Source organism: Sander vitreus, chromosome 20 (genome assembly GCF_031162955.1).
Source record: "Sander vitreus isolate 19-12246 chromosome 20, sanVit1, whole genome shotgun sequence".
Lineage (NCBI taxonomy): Eukaryota > Metazoa > Chordata > Actinopteri > Perciformes > Percidae > Sander > Sander vitreus.
Window position 1 is genome coordinate 16,855,242 of NC_135874.1, and position 23,708 is coordinate 16,878,949.

The following is a 23,708-nucleotide window of genomic DNA, read 5'->3' on the forward strand; positions in this document are numbered from 1 at the left end:
AATGTTTTTAACGTATTGTTTCTTGAAACAAATATTTGTGTTGACCCATACTGATGAAAATATGTTTGTCTGGAGTGGTAAATGTTTTTGTTATGTTTTATAACCTGCCTTATTTATGCCCTTTGCCTCTGATTGTATCCAGAGAGGTGCGTAGGTGAGAGAAGCATAGTCGACAGTAGTAAGTAATACAGTAGGTATATTATGGCATTTCTACTAGTACATGCAGGGGTCACTGGATGTTGGGGAGAGGATATATATAACAAACATTTTGTTATATATGCTGTATCCTTTTTTATGCTTTTTCATTCACAGCCTTTTATGGGTTTACCTCAGAATCTCCTATGCCACCTATTCATCCTCTGACAGCGGTGCATATGTGCTCAAGCACACATATGGTAAAGCATACACATCCAGTTTGTTCATAGCTGCCTCCTTCCAGTCCTGTAATCTCTAGCCATATGATTCCACTGGTCAGTAAACTGAAGCATTATATTTTGGTTTTTTTTGTAAATCTATCTATTTTTAATCCTTAATTAGTATTGTCAATATCCTGAGCCAATAGAGTTGTTCCCCCTTTTTTCCTGTTCATAATTGTGTAGCAATTCATTTGCTGTTCCAGTTAACATGTTTAGTAGCCATTTTGTAAGTGTGTGCCGCCAGTCAGAGTGTTTGTAAAGCATTTAAGACGATTCATGTTTAGACTCCGAAGCGAAAAGAAAACATTAATGGATGATTCTTCTCAATGGTGTTTTGATTTGAATATGTTCACGTTCCCCACAGAGCACTCTGGGTCCAGTTTCGCTTCTCACGTTATCCTCACAGTTGGCGGTAAAATCACTAGAGATTTAACTTCATTATTGTTGTTGAAGGGCACATTTTGACTGTAGTTGCAGCAGGTAGGGATTAACTGTGTTGGCTGACCAAAGCTAACACAGTTTCCGCTTGAGTTTTGATGAGCATTTGCTTGTGCTTTAGCTGACCTTTTACAGTGTTAAAAGGTTTATAAGAAGGTTTATGGATTTGTGTTTGTTTGGGTTGTGCAATGTTGACCTGACATACTGAGAACAGTGAAGAAGTGCTTATGGAAATGTTTAATTAAGGGTGTGTTTTCAGCACCAGTACCAATGGCTGATATCATATTTACAAGAAGTAAAAGTAGTTTACATGTGTTAGTTTTCATTGGATATGACCATTATAAATAAATATGAAGGAGGTCTGTCCCGTAGTTTTATGTTCTTGTTTAATGTTTTGCTTTCATGAGCATCTACTACTGTTTTATATTTGGATTGTTTCTGGGTTAGATGGCCTGAGCGCAACTTTTAGCAATGTAGATATTGTGAAAGATATTTGACTTTAAAGCTGGGATACTTTTTTTTTCTTTTTTTAATGGCAAGCATCTGCTGACGAGTGTTTGAGTTTCTCCTCACTGAAGTTCCTTTTGTTTATGGGAATAAAAATGATGGACTAAATTCTTATCACCTTATGTCACTTTTGTGCATCATATTTGTATTGTGCTAAGCAGTGGTATTTGAAACCCTTTTTACACTTTCAAACCTGGATTTGCTTTTGGATATGGCTTGTGGTGCTGAACATGCAAACCAGTGGTTCCAAAACTGGGGTCTGAAAAACAAATACTTTGAAACATCTCAACGTACTGAAAATAAGGTTCACAATGTTTTTGCTTTTACTCGACGTTAAGAACAGAAGATGTATGGCTTGTAATGACTCATCACTGGTAGCACTATTTTCTTAATGCATGTCACAAAATCTTTAAAAGAGGGCTTGCATTTTTTTTTTTTTTTTTTTTTTAAATCTAATTAATAACCATATAAATACATATAAAGACGTCAGCTAAACTCGTTTGTATATATTTGTATTTGAAGGTACCACTTCCTTGGCCAGCAGCAGTTTGCATATGTCAGACACAAGGGGGCAGTGACTCTACATGTGACATTAACAGAGGATACATGCTTCTTCTGCTGTCATCCTTCGGGACGGCTTAGCAGCAGTAAATGATGAAGAGCTTTCCTGTCTTCAGCTGGCCCACCACACTTCCAGTCTTCAACACAGAGAGTATCCCCTCCATTTCCCCACGCACATACAATACATACCTCACAAACGCATGAAAATAAACAAGGTTCATTCAAACCTGCTGGTTTCACGCCAACTTAATGGAATCAATCTTTTGAGAGTTCTGCTGTGTATGAAATGTGATAATGTCTAACTCAAAAACATGTGCTCCCTTGCGTTTCAGCATATGGAGATGGTGGCATAACTGACAGCCGTATCGGGCACAAGATGTGATAGGCATACACTCTTGTATTGACTAAATGTTTTCTCCCTGAGTCATACCATGTTTGATAATGGACTTTTTTTTTTTAATTGCTTTGCTTGAAGGCTGTGGACATGCAGGCCCCATGGCCCTCCATGCTACATCTCGTGTCTCCTCACACTGTGGTCTGAACACTATCAGGAGCAGGCTGAAAGGCATCTTGAAGTACTTGGAGGCAGGAGTCCAGTTATTTGGTCTTGGCATGCACCTGTGGATTTGCATAATGGTCTCTCTCAAATTTCCCCCAGGAATGCTTGCTAAAGAGGGACCACAATTCAGAAAGTCATCCTCTGGCGCTCACTAAGAGTAATGTGCCATGTTGGAACGCTTGTCCTTCTCCAGAGAACCTTCGGGAGATTGCACAACAACAATACTGTGCATTTTTGTAAATTCATCTGATGATACTAATTCCCAGGGAAAACATGTTTCTCTGACAAATGTTCCATGTACTATTCCATAAACCTCTCCAGACTTGACTGCAGCTCAGTTTTGGGGTTCGGGGTTGCCAAGTTCCTGGAGGAGCCAATTTATGGGTGGTTCTGCTCAACCAAAGAATTTACATGATCGAAAATACAGTGCCTCATTTCCCATATCTGAGTCAGACACCCTGCCTCTGAGGAGATCCATCAGCTTCTCTGATCAAAGATCACTCCGCAGACTGGGCAGAAAACACAAATGTGGCACGCCTTATGAATCTTTAGATCTTGACCGCTCTCCCTCCTTCCTGCTAAACAGCCATGGGGTTGTCTGCTTCCCATTCCAACATGCAGGTCCTCATTACCTGATTGGACACCACTGATTAACTGCCAACTGGATTGGCTGCAGGTATTCATCATCTGTGATGATTGGGCCGATTTAGGCCAATCTTAATCAGGGCTGTTGAAGGACAGGAGAGCATCGCTCCAGCAGCAGGCCTGGACTGAAGTTCACCCTTCACTGTGTAGTGTTCTGACTTCATGTTACATGCGAAAGGTCCTTTAGGCCTCAGTCCAAAAACTGGCAAACATCAGGTCTCCGTTTGCGTGCATGCTCTGCTCTGAGTACTAAAGAGAAGTTCTCTTGCGCTTTTTTACTGAAATAACTTAACTGACTATTTGGTTTTTGGGGTGATTTCTGCTTCAGCCGTGTCTTCTGCAGTTGCCCTATCAGGGTCTTAACTGGCTCCCGTAATGACTGGTGACTGTGTGTTTCTGCAGTCGACATTGTTGAGGATCATAGGGAAAACGGCTTTGAGAAATGTGCATCACAGTGATGACAATGGTCTGGCAACTAAGTGCAGCAAAGGAATGTATGGATGAGATACTGCTGCTGATTAAAGAGAATCCCCCCCCCATGTCTTGATATTTCACAGATTCTCTGTTGCTCCTATCAATCCTGTCTGTGATTTAATTGCTGACACCTGGCTCTCAACACCCGAGCCAGGATGCTGCGAGTCCACACTGAACAACATGTACAAGCAGCCACACATGGATGAAAATGCCTCATTAAAATACATTCCTCTATCAGGAACAGGACTACCAACACATGTTTTTCTTTTGAAAATGATATAAACGTCCATGCGTACAGCTGAGGTCAGAGACTAGCAGAAGCTTACAGCCACAAGCGGTCTTGAAAAACTGCAAGCATGGAGATTAAGTGTCCCCTAGATGATGGCTGTCCATGTTTTATATGATGTTGGAGAGAGGCTATTGATTCATGGGGTTAGTTGTCCTGCTGGGAAGTGCAGCTGTTATATATTTGGTGTGTTGGGAAACATTTCAGTCCTTATATTTCCTTTGTAAAAACAGGTCCTCTAATGTAGACTGTCCCACTGTTTGACAAACACCTCCATGCCGCTCCGCCCTTGTTGTCACTACGGTTGTCACTATAGCAGGTATGAATAGGCTGTGAAGTGAGATTCGAGATTCAACTAAATGTATTTAGCCATGCAAGCGGAATGGCAATGTCAAGTCTGTTGTTTGGTCAACCATTTTCTTCCAGACGAAAATATCTCTATATAACTATTTCATAGATTACTATGTTTTGTACATATTCATGGTCCCCAGAGGATACATCTTACTGACTTTGGTGATCCCCTGACCTTTTCTGTAGCACTACCAGCAGGTCAAGGTTTTTACTTATCCTCTGAAATAGATCATCAATCAGATGGACTGGCACCACCTTTTGTACAGACATTAATTCTTCCCAGAGGATAAAGTTTAATCTCTTTGGTGATTCCTTGACTTTTCCTGTAACCCCACTATAAGTTTTTCTGGGAAATGTGTCAGCAACTATTGGATCGATTGCCATGAAATTTGTTAAAGACCTTAATGTCCCTTAACGTTTGTCTATCTAGTGCCATCAACACGTCAACATTTTAATTTGTCCAACACTGGTTTATGACCAAATACCTGTAATGACAATCCCATTGGTCTCCCATGTCATTTAGCTCAAAGCACCGCTGCACTTAAGTACAGCTTCACAGAGCTGCTAGCCTGGCTGTACGTCTGCCTGTCTCCTCATAAACTTCACTATGTCAAATTGTCCCTTTAACTGTATATGCATGTAAAATGCTTCATACAGTTCCTGAACCATGGAGAAGAATAGCGTGGTTTACAACATGTTCTTCTGATGTGATGGAAAGCTGCATAGCTATGTCTTAGGGTCTCAAGAGCAGCACCAAAGTCACTGTCATTAATCTTGACTCCCGCAGTTATATGAATTGAAAAATAAGCAAGACTCGATGGGATGCTTGCCACCCTGAAAGTCTTAATATGTGCCAAAGCCTGGTTGGCACTGGCCATTAATTAGCCTGGCATTGGCCTTCTTTCCAACCACAGCCACTGCAAGCCAGTAAAGCGCTCCAGGCCACTGGGTTGATCCTGGGCACTGTAAGTCTTCAACAGGTCAGGCTCTGTCTCCAAGCAAATCCTGATCAACAGAGTGGTCACATTTGGCCATACATCTATATGGGCTGAGAGGCAGGATGCTGTGTTTGTGGTACTGTCCAGCTTCAAGTAATATTACATGTATAAAGATTCAAAGAGAGTGAAAAATACTTTGTGTTTGTATTAGATTTAAATTTAAAAGTTAGCACTGTGGCCTCACAGCAAGAAGGTACCATGTTCGAACCTTGGTCGTCCAGGGCCTTTCTGTGTGGAGTTTGCATGTTCTCCCCGTGTCTGCATGAGGTTTTTCGGTTTCCCCCACCACTAAAAACATGTTCCCCTCCCTCTACCATGCTGATGTGTGGTGAGCGTCTGGTGCCGTAAGACTGCCGTGCATCACCCAGGTGGGTGCTACACTTAGACTTAGACGTAGACTTCTCTTTATTGATCCTTTTGGGATGACTCCCACAAGGAAATTAGATTTCCAGCAGCAGATTTTAGCAGCTTACAAAACACTCTTTAAATAAAGAGGTATAAAAAATACAGTATAAGAATAACAATAACGATAAACTTTTAGCTAAATATTTTTTACAAAAAGTAAACAACAATAAACTACAGATCAATAAAGATACATATATAGATATATAGGACTGTGTATGGTATTGTGTTATTATACAGTTAATAAATAAAAGACATTTAGCATAAATTAGCAGTTAAGAGCAGTAAGAGTGTCCAGGTATGTATGTGAGTAGATTATTAATTTATTGCACAGTGAATGAGTGAGTGGCTACCACTCCTTCCCTTCCTTCCTGTTCTGTTCTGTCCTCTTTACCCTATTTCCTCCTCCCCCCGAGTGAGGAGTTGTAGAGTATGATGGCATGAGGGACAAAGGAGTTCTTGAGTCTGTTGGTCCTATATTGGTGGTGGTATAGAGTAGTCCCCCCACCCCAAAGCGCTTTGATTGTCTATGATAAAGTAAATGTAGTGAATTATTATTATTATTATTATTATTATTATTATTAAAAGAGCATAAGTTACCTTCCTGTTGTGCCTGAACCTAATAAAGTAGCTCCACCTGGAGTATCCCAGTGCACCACACCACAATACCTAAGGCTCAGTATTTGTGAATAAACCATTGTGTTTGGTCTGTGGTTTGTGCCACGTCACAACAATGTGGAAGTTCTACAGCTTTTAGTCATCTTTTGAGCTAAAAGTAATCACAGAACTTTTAAACTCAGAGGGGAATTCATTCGTTCATACTTTCTCCAGTTAGAGGATGAGGTTTTAAATGAGTTTCACTGACCACAGCCGTGAAACTACAACAATAGTAGCCACATCTGGCCAGCACATTTGCCATCTCCTTTTGTGTACAAATCAGCAATGGCCAGCTTACAGTGTATTTACAGTGCAGAGCCACATATCACCTCAGCCTTCACTGTGCTGTGAAGTCCAATCTGTTGAGAGAAAAAACTGTTTGACAGCAGCTTCAAAGACAGGATGTTACTAGGTTTTTCTGCATTTGCGTACGTTTAGCTTGGCTCAGAGATGCTGGTGTGTGAGAGTCTAGGCTGGCACCACACGCCACACTAGCCTACATACTGTTAAATTGACTCATATGGGGGAACTGCCAGGAACCAGTGAGTTAGAGGTGTGAATGAGAGAAAAGAGAGGTACAGCACACCTGCTGGAAACTGCTGACTTAGGGGAAGCATGTTCCTGTCCACTGCAGCGATCTCTGCCAAGTCATCCTGAATAGAGATGGTCGGCACAGTAAGGACCACCCCGGGGAGAGAGGGAACAGGGTGAGGCTCTGTTCGGACTGACTGACTGACTGACAGATTGACCGCATCCTATCAGCCGCTGATTCCAAAACGTGCTCAGCTCTCAGTTTAGATAATGGCAGGCTGCCGCCTAAACCCTTTGAAAAAGAGACTGCATGTTTTCAGCCTGATTTAATTTCAGCTATGTTCTCATGAATAACAGATTCACATGACTCCTCTGGACTGTCATTGCTGCATGTAATGGCACTCAGTGAATGTAATCATGACGAACAAGCTACACAACATGACATTTTTCACAAATCGTTTCTCCTGCAGGTCCCCTTTCTCATAAAGTTATCAGGTTCCAGGTGCAAGACAGCCTGAAGAGGACATGATGTAACTCATCCAGTCTCCCCTCTGCTTTCTGTGTTAGCATTGTGGGTCATGGCAGGAATACCTTCCTGTTTAAAGGGTGTCAGCCACCCAACGGGATGATGAGGATACCATCCAGGACACTCAGGGGAGGATGTTAAAGGCCCCGAGACAAGTGAGGACATGAGAGAGGCCACGGACATAGCAGAGTGTTTGCTTTGCTCCGGGTGTGAGCTATGAGAGGATCTGCCTGTATATTTTTCTTTTTATGGTGACTGGTTGAAACAAGGCTCCATAGAGGAACCCCCCATCAAGGGTCATCACACTGCTACTCCAAGAAGATCAGGGAGAAAGGATATATTTTTAACTACACTTTAAGGCATGTGACTTTAAAGACCTTTTGCTTCGTCTTAATTTCGGAACACATGACTTCACACATTTGTTTACATGATGTGAGATATGACTCGTTCTCTTTGAGTAATTTTAAAGAAATGGGGGTCTTTTACCCAAAGATAAAAGTCATGTGGCGCCCACAAAAGAAAGAGTGCATTTATGCTTTACACTTTTCAACAGACACATCAAAGTAAAACAGAACAGAATGCAACAGACTACGATTGAGATCCAAAAGGGGAAAGGGCTTGAAATGTCTGCATGAGGTCAATCAAAGAAAATACATATTCCTGCTCTGGGCTGATAGACAGAGGAGAGACATGCTGACATTCCTCTGATTTCTTTGCTTCATTTGGACAAACCTGGAAAACAGGAAAGAAGGCCCACCAGTGACACTGCCCAGGCTGTGAAACCCTGTGAACACACACAGCAACCCTTGATATCCATTGTGTCCTCTGCCATCACACTGTCATCATAATCAATCAGATTGGCTGTTAAGATGTTGAACGCCCCCCCCTTCCACCACTCTTTGTTTCTTTCCCAGCATTACTCCTGCTAATCAGCCAACATACTTCACGGATCTGATGGAATCCCATAACTTTTTGAAGTCGTCTATTCCAGACCGCTGTCATCATTTTAAAGGCCCTTTGCATAACAGGCCAACTGCTCCACAAGAACTACAAATTTCGTCAGATACCCAGCATTGTCCATGAATTGCGGTTGAGATAGTTTCCATCCACTGAATTAATCTGTGATCTTGTTGCAGTCATTAGAGAATGCAACAGCAAGATTTTTGTGGCAAAGTAAACATTACATCAGCTAAGAATATGCCCAGAAAGACCTCTCCAAGGAGGTTTTGCATGGAAATAAACTTCCAAGTAAATACATTATGTAACACTTAAGTTTCCAGTCAAAATTCACAGACACCCTGTTTTTATTACCACATGAATATGAAAACCTTCCATTTTCTGTCTTTTGCTAAGTATGAAAATGACATAATAAAGGCTGTTATGCAACAAAAGTAGTTCCTGGGTGTTTGCGACAAAGACATTGAGGTATTTTCTGTTTAAATTTGTGATTTACAGCCTCCAGGTTTCCTCCAGATGTGGCTTGGCCTCAGGCACACACTGAGTAGATTTTTTGATCAATTTCCCAATAAAAGAATGACCCTACACAACACTATCCATCATCATCATGAGGGGTGACGCAGTGATCTAATAAGTAGATCCGACTCCTTGCTGCAAACACGGAATCATTCTTTATGCTAAATGGCGGACAGATGGTTGAGCCCTCTGCAAGCAATCACAGCCAATGATTACCAAACTTCTCATCACACACTATTAACTGGTGAGACGAAAACAATAAGGTGGTGGGAAACAGTAGTAAGACCAACAGGAATTCGACCATCACAGCCTCTAATATTGGCCAGGCCTTTTTTGTGGATAATATCACCGACTGCATCTGTCTTTGTTGTTTTGTTAGAATGCCACAGAATCTGCTTATTTTCAAAGGGAGGCTTAAAATATTCTGGATCAATCTACAAACAACAAACAGAGACTGGGATGTTTATGAGCATCAACTACCCCCTTCTATTCCATTCTCCATTTGTCCATTATGAAATCTCCTGCAGCTTTAGACAATTTCCAAACACAAAACCTGGTACAGAACAAAATGTGCACATTTTTAAACATTTGCTCTAAACATCCCATGCAGAACTTATATTAAGGTCTGTCATGCAAGTCTTATTTTACAAGCCCTGTGATTTATTCCTCTGGGTTATCTTATCTCAGGGCCTATGCAGTAAAGTAGAAACAGTTGAAGGACAATTTTATGACGTTATCGTTTCGTTAACAGCTCTTGATAATTGTCATGTCGGTCATCATGTATTTTCTTACCTAGCTGTGATACTGTTTTTATTCTTTTAGTCATTTACCTCTTCCTTAGATGAACATGTGTCTGAACTGTGCCAAGACGGTCCATGAAGAATGAAGGCTGGATACCTGTTCTGCACTGGAGAGCACTTTGAGATTACAGAAACAACACTGGATCAGTTATCATACTCAAATCACTCCATAATGACAGAGTGATAAAGTACAACCTTGATATGCTCTTGTGTTTTCATGTTTCATTACATTTTATATTACTGAACAAACCAAAGCTGCCACTGTGGAAACCCTGTTCTTGTTTTTGGATTGTAGAGTTAGTTTAATTTAAATAAAAAAGATGTTCTTGTAGTTGGCTGATAGATATATATATATATATATATATATATATATATATATATATATATATATATATATATATATATATAGACAGTTGCATTTCGCTTTGAATATGAGAAACAGTCGTGGAAGTAATATACTCCACTACATTTATCTGACAGCTATAGCTGCTAGTTACTTTGCAGATTAAAGGAACAGTTTAACATTTTTGTGAAATATGCTTATTGCCTTTCTTGCTAAGAGCTAGATGAGAACATGATGCCACTCTCATGTCTGTCTGTTAAAATGAAGCTACAGCTACCAGCCGGTTAGCTTAATTGAATGTCCATAATGGGCATTCTGCTTGGTGCTTTTACTTTTGATAATTTCGTACATTTTGCTGACATACTTTAATAATTAAAAACAAAACTTTACTTTTACTTGTAATGGAGTATTTTTTAATTATTATTTTGCTACTTTTCCCTAAGTAGCAGACCAGAATTTGTCACAGCTCATGAGAAAAAATAAAAGCCCAATGGCAGAGATGATCATCTAGTTGCTGGGAAAATAACTTTGGGCAAGTGACACCTTTTACTTTTTTAGATGCCCTTGGGCAAGGCATTTAGCCCTAACCCACACTGTAGTTGCACTGAGCTGGTGTGAACAGCTGTTTGAGTGTGAAGGGCATATACTGCATGTGTTAACTTTTCACTGGATAAAATAAGGTTGAAATGAAATATACATTGCTTGACCCAGTGACAATTCAATTGCATCTATCCAACACCAATTCCACAAACTGTGCATTTCACCGAGGCTACTTCACTGCCTGACCTGATGGTAAATGATGTGCACTGGATAACCATTGGGTCATGTACGTAGATGCGTTGCTCATCATGCCATGTGAAATCACGAGGATCAGCAGGATAAGTAAACTCACCTCTTCTGGCACTTGAGGCTGTTTAGCAGCATGTCTGTCTGCGGGCTTATTAAACCTTGGCTCCCTAATGAACATTCGCCCTTGAAGCCTGCTGAGTGCTTAGTGCTGCTCAGGAGACGGGGCTCTGGACACACGGGGCCTCTCTTCCTGCTCCCTACGGAGCGCTCGAGTATAAAACTCAGCTGTACCGGCAGGCTGGGGTAGAGTCATATAAACACTTTTACATTACAGTGAACTGGAATGTTAACAAAAGACAGTCCACAGAATAAATTCTTCTTCCTCCGTGTTTTATTTTTGCAAAAATTTATTTTGCGAGCTGAAGGCAAGAACAGTTTTATTGGCTCTGCGACTGTTTTTTGTTTGCCGACTGTTTTTCTGTTTTTGCCTTGGGTGATTCAAACAGCACTGCTGCGGGCCCATGGGAGAGTGGGAGGAAAAGGCAGTTCCACTGAGACCCCACAACCATGCCATGACTTCACACTCCGTTGTGGGCATGCCAATTTATGTGTGTTTGTGTGAACACTGGACAAAATTGAGTGTGGTGTAGACTTGTAGGGAGTGTTGCACAACAACACATCCAGCCCAACAGCTCCCTCAGGGGTGAGATTTATGTGCTGGGCAGTGACAGTAGACATCCAGGAACTAAGGCCTACTTAACAGACATGAAAATCCCATTCTGAATATTCTATCCATCTATCTATTTATGACTCGAGAATCATTCCATTCAATTTAACTGCTGTGGTGCTGGCAAAGACGAGTTCGACATAAAATAAAAAAAATTTAAAAAAGCAGTTCAAAGAGATTCCACAAAAGTGCCATGATGAATGGGCCACTTTTCACCAAACATCTGTTGGAGGCCTTGGTATCTGTCTGCCCAGAGGGCTCTTGCAGACAGGTCAGCGCAGTCAGAGAGGCTTCCTCCCTGAGCCTCACACGTCTATTCTTCCCCTCAGTCCTGTCCCATGTATCCCATGGTCATAACAAGGTTTCATTGATGGCCGTCGTACCGGCTGGACTGAAGTTTGGTCTTTGTTATATGCTGCTGTTGGTGTTAACCTATTGACCCTCGCGCTGGAGGGATCCCCACCCAACACTGGTGACTGATAATTAGCGAAAGCCTGTGGAAGAAAACACTTTTGAAATCATCTCGGCTAATTGTTGTGTCATCCCATTTTTCCTTGAAGCTTGCTCACGGTCAACAGAACGTAGATTACGGCAGGCCAGTGGTTTGTTCTGACTAAATGGACTATGGGGAAAAGGTTTAATGGATTGAAAAATAACAAATTTATCATGCTTAATAGGAAGCTATTCAGGTCAAATTGACCTCATGCGGGGGGTTAAATCGCATCATAACTTTCTGGCACTCGACCTTCACTGTTAATTGGGGGCAGTGAAGAAGATTTTTCATTTACCTAACTGTTGCTGAAGAGAGCACATGATTCTCTGCTCACAGCTAGCCAAGCATGAGGCCCATCCAGCAGGACCAGCAGCCATCAAACATGAACATTACATGAAGCTGAACGCTATATGGGAGAGGAACACCACTTGAAAACACAGCTAGCAATTAGTTTGGCCCAAAACTACAGCACCATACCAAATTGATGTGCTGTCGTGTCGGAGGCTGGAAGGCACGTGTCATCAGTGAGTCAACCAGCAAATGGGGTTTATGCATCATCCATTCCCAGCAGCAAAGGTAAACAGAACTTAACCTGTATTACTGAACAGGCTGCAGTCTAATATCAAAACAACTGACAATTTGGGTAAATCTTTCCTTTATCCTGCGTGCGGGCGGACTGTTGAGTGGGCAGCTTAGTGGTGAAATAAAAAAAATGTTCAGACGTGTCAGACAATCACAGTTTCTGTTTGTTCTAGAAACCCTCATATCATTTTGTATAACCAAGCAAGAAGATTCAAAACTTCCGCGAGTGAATTATAGCAGACAGTGCTGCAAATATAAACATTTCAATGCAAATGTTTGGGGCATTTTAAATATATGTTTTACTTTCAATATGATCAACATTATAGGCTGTTTTGTTGTTAGTTTGAAAATGTTTTCAAGGAGTGACCCTCTGGAGGAAATTAAGCAGTCAAGTGAATAGAATATAGTGCTTTCTGTGTAAGTGTGAACATTATATTTACAGGCCCTGGTTCAAAAATAAAACCACATTTACAAGATCTGCATAACACTCAATAAATGTAGATATAAAAAGAGGCAATAGAGTCAATCTTAACTCGGTAAAAGGCTTCAGTAAATCCTCTCGCTCTTTACTGCACCAGTTGCATGTCTGCAAATTGCACACACCGGATTTAGATGGTTAACTACTGGAAAGTCATTGGCAGTTTGGTGCCACACTGTTGTCATGAACTCACAGGTGCCTGTCTCACCTTTGCCCCAATTTCTAAAATATCCCACCTAATATTGTCTCTGCATCCTTCATGTTAACTGTTATGAAACTGTGTTGAATAGAGCCATCAGTTAGTACTTTTGGGAGATAAGCGTGTGGAGCGTTTTTTTCCTCCTGTGGTGGGTGGGGGGATGTCGGGTAATTGGAGCAGATATCCATTTCTATCCTCCTGGTAAAGCTGCTAATGTGGAAAATGCTTGACCTTGATTTTCCATGGTCGGTTGTTGGAGACACTGTGAACGGGGACTGACACTACATGGCACGCAGCCATCTATTACCCCTTCAGGACAAATAGCAGCTGAGCCGGTCCAGCAGGCCTTGTGGCCAGGTCACAGCTAGGAGGACCAGAAGGAGGTGAGCTCACGGGGCCCGGGCCAACAGCTAGAGAGGCACGTTGAATCGAGGGTGAGGGGCCAGGAAAATTGTAAGGGAGGGGTGAGAAAAATGGGGAGAAGGAGTAAGAAAGGTCTGGGTGAGAAGCCAAGATGATCTATCACACACATTAACCCCTCCCTCTGCTTTTTCTTTTGTCAATTCTTCTAAGAGCCAAAGAAAACATAACGACTGCATACTCAGAACTTACAAGAATGCATGTCAAAGAGGGCATAATCTCCATCACACACTTATTTAGACATTACTGCCAGTACTGATTTATGTTGTGATTGATTTCATGAGATTTTGAATGTTTTAGGTTAGATCTGGCTAATGACTGAAAGGGCCCGACATCTTTGGAGAATGTATGTTTTCTGAAAATTTATGGCAAGTTCTTATTTGACCTAATTGGCTGCCAACATGATCCACCCTTTGAATTCCCTCCAGTGGCATTTATCATGCAGTAGTGTGACATCATTCTGTGTATTGTTCATAAGAGACACTTTTAAATCCAACTTCAAGAGACAGAAGGACTACACCACAAAATTCAAGGCTGAAGTGGTGGATTTAGAAAACATTTACAGAACTGAGCAGTATATTTTCTAACTGACCAGAGTTGAAAACATTAGCCAGTGCCTATTTCAACAGCCCACCAAGGCTGCCATCGATAAACCTATTTTAATGTGATAAACTAGAACCATAAATTCTAATAAATCCACAGGAAACTTCTCTTTCTGTATTTCCATGAGAAACCAACTCCCTTGGACCAACTAATTTCACTTGCAGTTAACTGAGGGAGAGAAATGGACATGGTCATGATCAGATTTCTTGTAGACAATGTGATGCAGCTTCCTGGATCACATTTCAAATAACAGAGATGGTTTACTTGTTGCATATCTAGCCCATAGATGGAAGCAGGAGGGCAGCATCTTCCCTTAGGTCTGTCCTTTTTTAAATTCCTATCTCAGGAACCAACGTCCACTCAAATATTCAGGAGCAGTGCTATTCAGAGCACCTGCTGCATGGGGGTTCATGTGCCAGTGGATAAGTGGAAGTTGCCTTGCCCTTGTCCACTACATATTTTATTACATCAGCAGAAAACACACAGATCAGTCCTTTTGAGCCCTGGCTGACTAACCCTTAACATCAGGAACAAGACAATTTAGCCATCAATAAGTCAGGCAGAAAACTGTCCTTTTGACGTTGTCTTATACCTCACAGGACCATGCTGACAATATCACAGACTCATTCAGTAAATCAACAAAACCCAAAATATAGGAAGATGAATTTAGTCTTTTTTTTTCCTCCAGGATAACCTCTGACATGAGGCTTGACTTCATTTGATGCAGTTAGCACCAAGATGCAGTTGGCACCAAGTTGTTTATTCTACTGCTAGAGTCCATCTATATGCTAGGAGTCCATCTATATATCAGACTGTGCTATAATATCTAATGATTTCTATACAAAAGCAAAACTGCTTGTCCTCTGGTGAAGCTTTTCGGGGGGGCAAAAGGGCAATTTGTAAAACGGAAGTACTTAATCTAATCTAATCTAGTCTAATCTTTGTTACAGTTTTCCTGCTGATTTCTTTTAGCACTGACATCCCAGGCAGCTTAAAGCCTTTGTTAACTTAACAACTCACACCCATAAATGAAAGAGCCAATCATTCAGCCGTGAAGTAATGCAGGGTGGATGTATTGCCAGTGCTATGACATGCATCAGAAACATGCCAATGGTGCTGAAGTCTGTCTGACTTTAACATGTTTCTGGATCGCTCCAATATTTGAAAGCGTAGATGCAGTCAATATATTTTCCCTTTGTCTACAGTAATGTAAAACAATGCCGTGCAAGGCTTGCATGTACAGTATAGGTTTGAAGCACACATATACAGTTCTCAGTTTTTTTCAAGCCAGCACTCGCAACACCCACATAAAAAAATAAGTATGAATATCATGAAAGGCAAAGTGGAAGTGTCTGACTGTCTTAAATAACGCCCATGTGACCTGCTTCTATTACCCAGCTGACAGCACTTCATTCATACAAGCTGGGAAAGACCCTGTAGTCCTTGGACTAAGCACATTACATTTATCCTGCTCTATCTTCAACTGTTTCCTCTTGTTGCTTGAAGGCCTGTTTTATGTACACTGTTCGATCTGCTACGAAGCGCGATTGAGGTCTCCTGTAATATTTCTTCTAAGGAAAAGCTGTCATGTTCAATGACAAAAAAAAACATTAATAAAGCACATAATTCCAGCTTTTACAAAGTGGTTCTCTGCCAAATGAACCTCCCTTTTCCACGTTTTCCCCCAGGTCCTCACTGCTGCCCAGTCTGAACAATGTCAGTATTATGTTAGCTGCTGGGCAAAGAGGAAGGCGGGCTTTGGTACAAAATGGCAAAAGGTAGCTAACAAAGAGATTGACATTCATTGTTGGTTCTCTATTGAAAGTCATCACAGAGACTGATTCACATAGATCACTTAAAATTCTGGAGGCGAGGCTCAGAATACTTTCATATAATGAGAGCCCTACATTCTGGGTGTAATGACTTGGCTTTCTAATGGGCACACTTGAACTTTGACCCTTCACTCAACAGTGACAAGACATTCACTTTCAAGTGAATTGATGCAAATGTGTCTCTCCTGGGATGTTCATGCTGACAGGTAAATGTGTCAAGTTTGTTCCCATTTATAGAATTCATTAGACACCATCAAATGTGTGTTCAGTAGCTTCAAAACATTTGCCTGCCAGTTATATACCGAAAACCATTGAGGAAATGGAGCAATTAAAAGCACTTAAAGAATCTGGAGACAAATCCACCTTGAGTTTTCTTCATCAGACATGCACATACATACAAGTTGTTTGCACCAGTGTGATTACAAGACTTGGATATTGTTATTGTTACTATGACTCTGTGCTTTGTATGAAACTGTGCAGAGTAATGCAGTTATATTTCTGCTCTGCATTTGAAAGATGATAGGAGTGGCTTGGTTGTAATGCCAGAGTTTTCAAAGAACTCTTTGTGTAGAAGCGTCGGTCATAGCCAGAGACATCCTCCTGGTATTTATTCTAGAGTTCCTCCAGATGCTGCAAATTGTATCAAATTGGGCCATGTTAAGGCCCACTTTCATAAAACAAATACTGCTCCACAGATCTTCAGTGATTCCCAACCAGGGGTACTAATGCCTCAGGGGCTACTTCTGCAGTCGCCAGGGGTACCATACAGTCTATAGGGGTGCATGAAAGATTGTTGAGTAGCTCAACTAATTAAGAAAAATATAAATTACAATTTGAGTTAAAATTATATCTGCGCATAGAAATCAATTATTTCTATGTATCTGTGTATTAAGTCAGCTGTAGTCTCCATTGTCAGACCTATCTCTGCAGCGCTGGAGCATGGTCTGCCTACTACACCTCTTATCTATTCGGATAGGGGAAAACACGCTCTGGCTTGTTTGTATTTCTATAAAGCATTCACAAACTGTCCTGGGAGGCGACAATTTTGCGGAAGGGATGACACGCCGTTTTCCCAGCATTCTATATCCGGTGAGCCAGACGAAACCATCTGTCACTACCAAGGGGGTAAGCCTCTCTCTACAACGCGTACCTCCTATGGTGCCATTTTGATGCTAACAAGCACTCACCCGCCGTTAGCATTCCATTGACTGCCATTCATTTTGACGTCACTTTGACAGCGAATAACTTTACATCTTAAGCGTTTAAAGACTTTATTTGTCCATTGTTTATTTCTAAAGAAACACGACAATGTATAAAAGGCTCCATTACCTTGTATCTCACGTTATGGCTCCGTAGCAGACGTTTTTGTAAAAATAGGCTAACGTGTGTGTCATAACCACGCAACTTACTGTCGCATAGTAGAGAAATTACCATATAGTACAGGAGAAGCTCGCAGGGAGTTTCGACTTACATTAGCTGTTTAAATACTAATGTTAACTAGCATTTTAGTTAGCAATAATTAGCCTGTGCCTATGTTATCTCCTTACATATACCTACACTCTCTGTCTCTGCAAAATTCGGAATGATTGAGATTTTTCTTGGCACAGCTACCAGAAGACTTACAACTTTCAGACAGGTTGCTCACGTCACATCTACGTCTTCAAGCTCAGTTGGAGGCTGTGCAGTAACGCTCAGCCCTCACCGCAAAAGTGCTTCTAATAGAGCTCAACAGTCCCGCCCACAGCGGGTTCTGGAAGTAAAAATACAATGCAATTTCTCCATTGACAAATTGGAGTATAAGCCATAAAATCGTAACCGTCGATGATAGACTTAAAACCAGCATGCCGACATGACTCAGCGATTGTATATACTCTGTATATAGATACCACAAATCATGGGGCACTACCCTTGTTTTGAGATAAATGTCTTTTATTCGCGATGTCTTGGATAAGTACTTCATTACCCACAATCCTGAACAATCCCACAGTGATGCCTCTGATTGGTGGAACTCATGCTGGTGAGGAGGGGGGGTGTCAGTACCCGATCTCTGCTGCCTGCAGAAGCCGTCACGAAGATTTACGACACTGCACGAGTCACGATGTGTTCCACGCTTCTGACGTTAGCCTCTGCCGGGAAGCTAACGTTAGTTTAGCTAACAGCTAATTCGGCTAACCGCTAGCTGGCAGCTTGATTCAGTCTAAAATAATGTTAGCTAAAATAATGCAGCTTCCTTTATTCAGTGGTGTGCGGTGGTTTATGGGATGAGTAGTTCCTTCGCTCTGAGATGACGATATGTACACAGTCTTGTACCTTTTACTTTTTTGGTATTTTCTGTTCGTTGTTTTACTCGAAATGATACGTTGTATGCTTATGAGTCACGTACCATCTGGTTAGCCTAAGGCATGGTCTAAAACTCTTTATATACGGATTTTTCCAGACATCAATGGGAGAAATGAATGGGAAATTTACTTCCGGAACCCAAGGTCTCTCAGAGGAGGGGCGGGACTGTTGAGCTCTATAGACCTCAACAGTCCCGCCCACAGCCGACTCCGGAAGTAAAAATCCCATTGATTTTTTTCCATAAGGATTTAAAATATCAGTCATAATGTCTAAACCATCCGAGGTAGACTGACACGGAGCTACGTGGTTGTGAAACAAAGGTTTCTGCTCCTATAGAAGCTAGGAGTCCGGATGAAATCAACCTTATTTTAAGAAAAACATGTTTTATCCGTGATTTAATGGAGAAAACTACACTACCCACAATCCTAAGCGTAACAGCAATGTCTCTGATTGGTCCAACGCGCTGTTACCATAGAAACGTTTACCGTACCTGCAAAACCGCGAATGGCTAGAGCGAGCTTCTACCATTGAAGTCTATGATAGTTTCTGTACACGGTCTTGTACCTTTGCCTTTTTTGCTGTTTTCAAAATGTTTTTTTGCGCCGAATCAAATGTGATATGCTCATTATTCATCTCGTAGCTTGTTGGCTTGGTTCCAGACTTAAAACTCTATATATAAGCAATTTTTGAAACGTCAATGAAACAATTGAATGGGGAAAAACACTTCCGGAGACAGAGCAGAAAAAAAAGTGGGCGGTCACTGTTGAGCGACAGCCTTTACTGGTCTCCGTCCAGAGCAATGGGATCTGTTGGTCCATTTCTTTTACTCTCTATGGTCACTACCCGATGAAGGGGGTAAGCTTCTCCTCACAACGCGTACCTCCCATATACAGTATATAAGAATGGACCAACAGATCCCGTTGCTCTGGACGGAGACCAGTGAAGGCCATTAGAAGCACTTTTCCGGTGATGGCTGAGTATTACTGCGCAGCCTCCAACTGAGAGAGACGACATAAATGTGCCGTGAGCAACGTGTCTGAAAGTTGTAAGTCTTCTGGTAGCTGTGCCAAGAGAAATCTCAATCATTCCGAATATTGCAGAGACGGAGAGCGTAGGTATATGTAAGGAGATAACATAGGCACAGGCTAATTATTGCTAACTAAAATGCTAGTTAACATTAGTAATGACACTTAAACAGCTAATGTGAGACGAAACTGCCTGTGCACTTCTCCTGTACTATACCGTAATTCCTCTACTATGCGACAGTAAGTTGCGTGGTTATGACACAATTGTTAGCCTATTTTTACAAAAACGTCTGCTACGGAGCCATAACGTGAGGTACAAGGTAATGGAGCCTTTTATACATTGTTGTGTTTCTTTAGAAATAAACAATGGACAAATAGAGTCTTTAAACGCTTCAGATGTAAAGTTATTCGCTGTCAAAGTGGTGCCAAAATGAATGGCAGTCAATGGAATGCTAACGGGAGGTGATGGCTTGGTAGCATCAAAATGGCACCATAGGAGGTTTGCGGTCCGAAACACGACAATGTATAAAAGGCTCCATTACCTTGTATCTCACGTTATGGCTCCGTAGCAGACGTTTGTGTAAAAATAGGCTAACAATTGTGTCATAACCACGCAACTTACTGTCGCATAGTAGAGGAATTACCGTATAGTACAGGAGAAGCTTGTTCACTGTTAACTAGCATTTTAGTTAGCAATAATTAGCCTGTGTCCATGTTATCTCCTTACATATACCTACGCTCTCCGTCTCTGCAATATTCGGAATGATTGAGATTTCTCTTGGCACAGCTACCAGAAGACTTACAACTTTCAGACAGGTTGCTCACGTCACATTTACGTCGTCTCTCTCAGTTGGAGGCTGCGCAGTAACGCTCGGCGCTCACCGTAAAAGTGCTTCTAATAGCCTTCACTGGTCTCCGTCCAGAGCAACGGGATCTGTTGGTCCATTCTATATACAGTCTATAGGTGTTTCTCAATGTCAAGGAAGGATCCTTGACATTGAGAAACGCCTTATGTACCCGATGTGAGTCGAGTGCAGATGTGAGGTGCGCATGCGTCACTTTGCGACGAGTGCAGATGTGAGTTGCACATGCGTCACTTTGCAACAATTAGCCTACAAGATGCTAATGAGAGACTTCTTAATGTCAATACAATAAAAATGGACCTACATAACAAAGTTTGTTCACTTCTGGCTACAAGTTAGCAATCAAACACAATAAAGGCTGTCACTTGAATGGCGTTTTGAGCTAACGTTAGCAATCAAACAATCATAGATAGCTAAAACGTTTTTGAAATGACTGCTGGCTACAAGTTAGCAATTAAAACACAACAAAGGCTGTCACTTGAATGGCGTTTTGAGCTTTTGAGCTAACGTTAGCAATATGCCGTAAACCGTTTAAATCTGAGCATGCGCAACTCACATCTGCACTCAACTCACATCGGGTAGTGACACCATCCATGATTTGAGTCTGTGAAAACCATGGACTGTACTGTAGGTGAAAACTAATTAGCAAGTGAGCAGAGAGGTCCAAACAGGTAGTAAATATAATAGTTTGCTAAAAGTATTAAACAGTAGCATTAACTTTAGCTAACAGTAATGGATAATTTAATAATTGAGATGTTCAGTTTCTGCCACTCCATATAGTAGTCTAGTGCAATGCAAACTTGACTAAATTGACAACATTGTGTGAAACTATTATTGCCACAATATCCACTTAGTGTTAAATAACATCCAGTAATGGACCATGACAGGTGGTGTCGATGAAGGGGTAGGCCTACTCGAGTTGTATGTTCAGGTACATATCTGCCAAAAAAGGTTGAAAGCTACTGTTCTACACACTTTCAACACTTATAATATGATACAGAAACAGAGTAAGACACTAATTGAGGCTATAGGCCTAGTACAGCAACAGCTACAGCCAGCTGCTCACTCACACAGGCTACTGATAGAAGCACATGGATTTTTCTGTGCCTGCTCTGGTCACCTTCTAGGATGCTGGGCTCAACTGCCCATGATCTTTTCAGTGGGGCCATCGACACCAGCAAGGCAACATGCCTGGGGGATGGAGTGAGACTGTTCACAAGACAAATGCAGCCTCCTTCTCTAATTTGATTTATCAAGGGTTGCAAGATGAATTGTAATCAGCTCTGGCGCTCAGCCCAAGTCTTCACACAGTCATGATGTTTCCTTGGAGATCTGACAGGAAAAGATGAAATCTCTGTCTGTTCAAAGTGTTCATTCAGTAACCTTTTTTAAAGTTTCAGTGTTAAAAAAAAAACCTTTTCTGAGAGGTTTGTATATCTCAGCTGTTGTGGAAAGGAGAATGAATGGGCAGACTACTAGTCTTCCTCTCTGCTGCTGTGTGTTTTGGATGGCAGTCCTGTGAGTGGTAATGGTGCTCGGGGACCACTCCACTAGAGAGACAGACGTGTATCTTGGTGGGTTGAATGAGAGGAGGGTGCCAACTCTCTTTTGGTTGTTTAAGATCTTTTGGGAGAAGAGAAATGTGTTGTTTCCAGATCGTCAGAAGGAAAGTGATGATGCAGCATGGATGAGAGGGGGAGATGAATGGGATCTGTTACATAACCTGTTTTCCAAGATTTTAGATTGAGTTTGAACTGTGAGCCTCCTATACCTTTTACTGCTGGATCAAAGCATGTCTGTAAACCTGCAAATTGCCAGGATGCACTTTACATGCTGTACATACGATTACTTGCAGCATTGTGAATTTAACTCAAAGTGCTTCACACTCTGTTGTGGCACTGTAAGAAGATAACATAATTAGTCTACACTTATTGAATTCAAATCATTATAAAAAGACTGCATTAACTCAAATGATCCAGCAATCAGTGCTGTACATTCTTAAAGAAAAACATCTGGTTTCCGAAGTTTTATAGTATTGTAGTAGCCTGCCAATTCAAATTTAAATGGAAGGTAACGAATAACGCAGCTGCATTCATGATAATTCCAATAGTCTTGTTCAAAGGAATCCCAGAAAACGACACACAGTAACATGATGTAACTTGGCAGAGAAAGTGCGTGTGGGCATATGGACCGAGCGGTGCCGTGAGTGAAGCAACAATACAGCCGACAAGGGGGAGTTTCTTGCAAAGCGCATGCAATCCCTACAAAAATTCCCGGTGACTTCAGATCCAAGGAGGTGGTGATATTCATGGGAGCACGATTCAAACTCTCTCACTTGGAGTAGGAGTACAGCTTCTGCAGCCCTGGAGCTAACGCGCTGCTCTCTTTGCGCCTCTTTTTGTTGTTTAAGTTAAACTAAAACAGATGGAATAATGTTTGCTTAAAACAACAGTTTTTCAGAGCTGGAAGGTGAAAGGCTCAGAGTTTCTAACTTTGGACTGTAGTTAGGTGCTGATTTGACAACCTGTAGACATTCTGCGCAAAGGCTTACCTGCATGGGCATTATGAAGAGGTATCCAGGCTTTTTTCATTCTTGGGAGAGGATGCCGTCTTGCTGAACTCGTGTAGCTTAATCGAATATTTGCTTATATTTTAGTGACTCTCCATAAAACTGTAACGCGATCTGCCCTTTTACGCGGTCCTTTCGAAACTTTACATGATCAAAATGGACCGTGCGGGATTTGCTGTTTTGATGGTTTTGACTGTTGCACTAGGTCGAATTGGTGACTGTCACAAGGACACAACAGGTGGGAGGAAAGAGGGTGCAGGGGCAGGCCGGACGGTCTGGAACCAGCAGCAGTCCCGGGAGAGGAGTCAGGGTCACTCGCCAAGGGGACCAGAGGACGGTGCTTCCTCCAAACCATCCGATGAAACTTCTCTCGGGACCAGCCAGTCTAGGACTCTGGTCCGCCTACCCAGGGGCACAGCATCCCAAGGGGATGACAGGCACATATCCAAAGCAGAACCAGGTCATGCTGCAGGCGCCTCCCGGGAAGACCTCGTCTCTGCGCCGCTGGATGGTGCGCTGCGCACCGCAAGACACCCGGGCAGCCAGCAGCACAGAATCAGAGTGAACCGCAGGCAGAGCAGCAAGCCCAGCTCTGCCAGCACAAGGAGACTTGTTGGGTAAGAATGACAGCCAAGTGCACTACAGTCTACTATAAAAATGTTTTAATTTGCTTTATCAAGCTGTTCAAGCCATTCAAGTTAACTGTACTGTATGATCAGTAGCCTACTTTTCAAGGAATGCGTGTGACCTATTCCAGTCCATGTGGTTTACAGTAAAGTGGTGCTGGCCCACTTAAGCAAAATCTCCCTTCCTGTAAGGAA

The 23,708-nt window shown here is 41.8% G+C and overlaps 1 protein-coding gene across 2 annotated transcripts in view; it reads left to right on the plus strand.

Annotated features, from left to right (window-relative positions):
* Positions 1–22,590: 22,590 nt before the first annotated feature.
* LOC144534860 (latent-transforming growth factor beta-binding protein 2-like) overlaps positions 22,591–23,708 on the plus strand; it is an 85,505-nt gene continuing 84,387 nt past the window's right edge. For both annotated transcript variants that reach the window (XM_078276938.1, XM_078276939.1), the window contains exon 1: positions 22,591–23,504. In XM_078276938.1, coding sequence (XP_078133064.1) covers positions 23,035–23,504 — 470 coding nt within the window. In that variant the 5' untranslated portion in view covers positions 22,591–23,034. The remainder of the gene's footprint in view (positions 23,505–23,708) is intronic.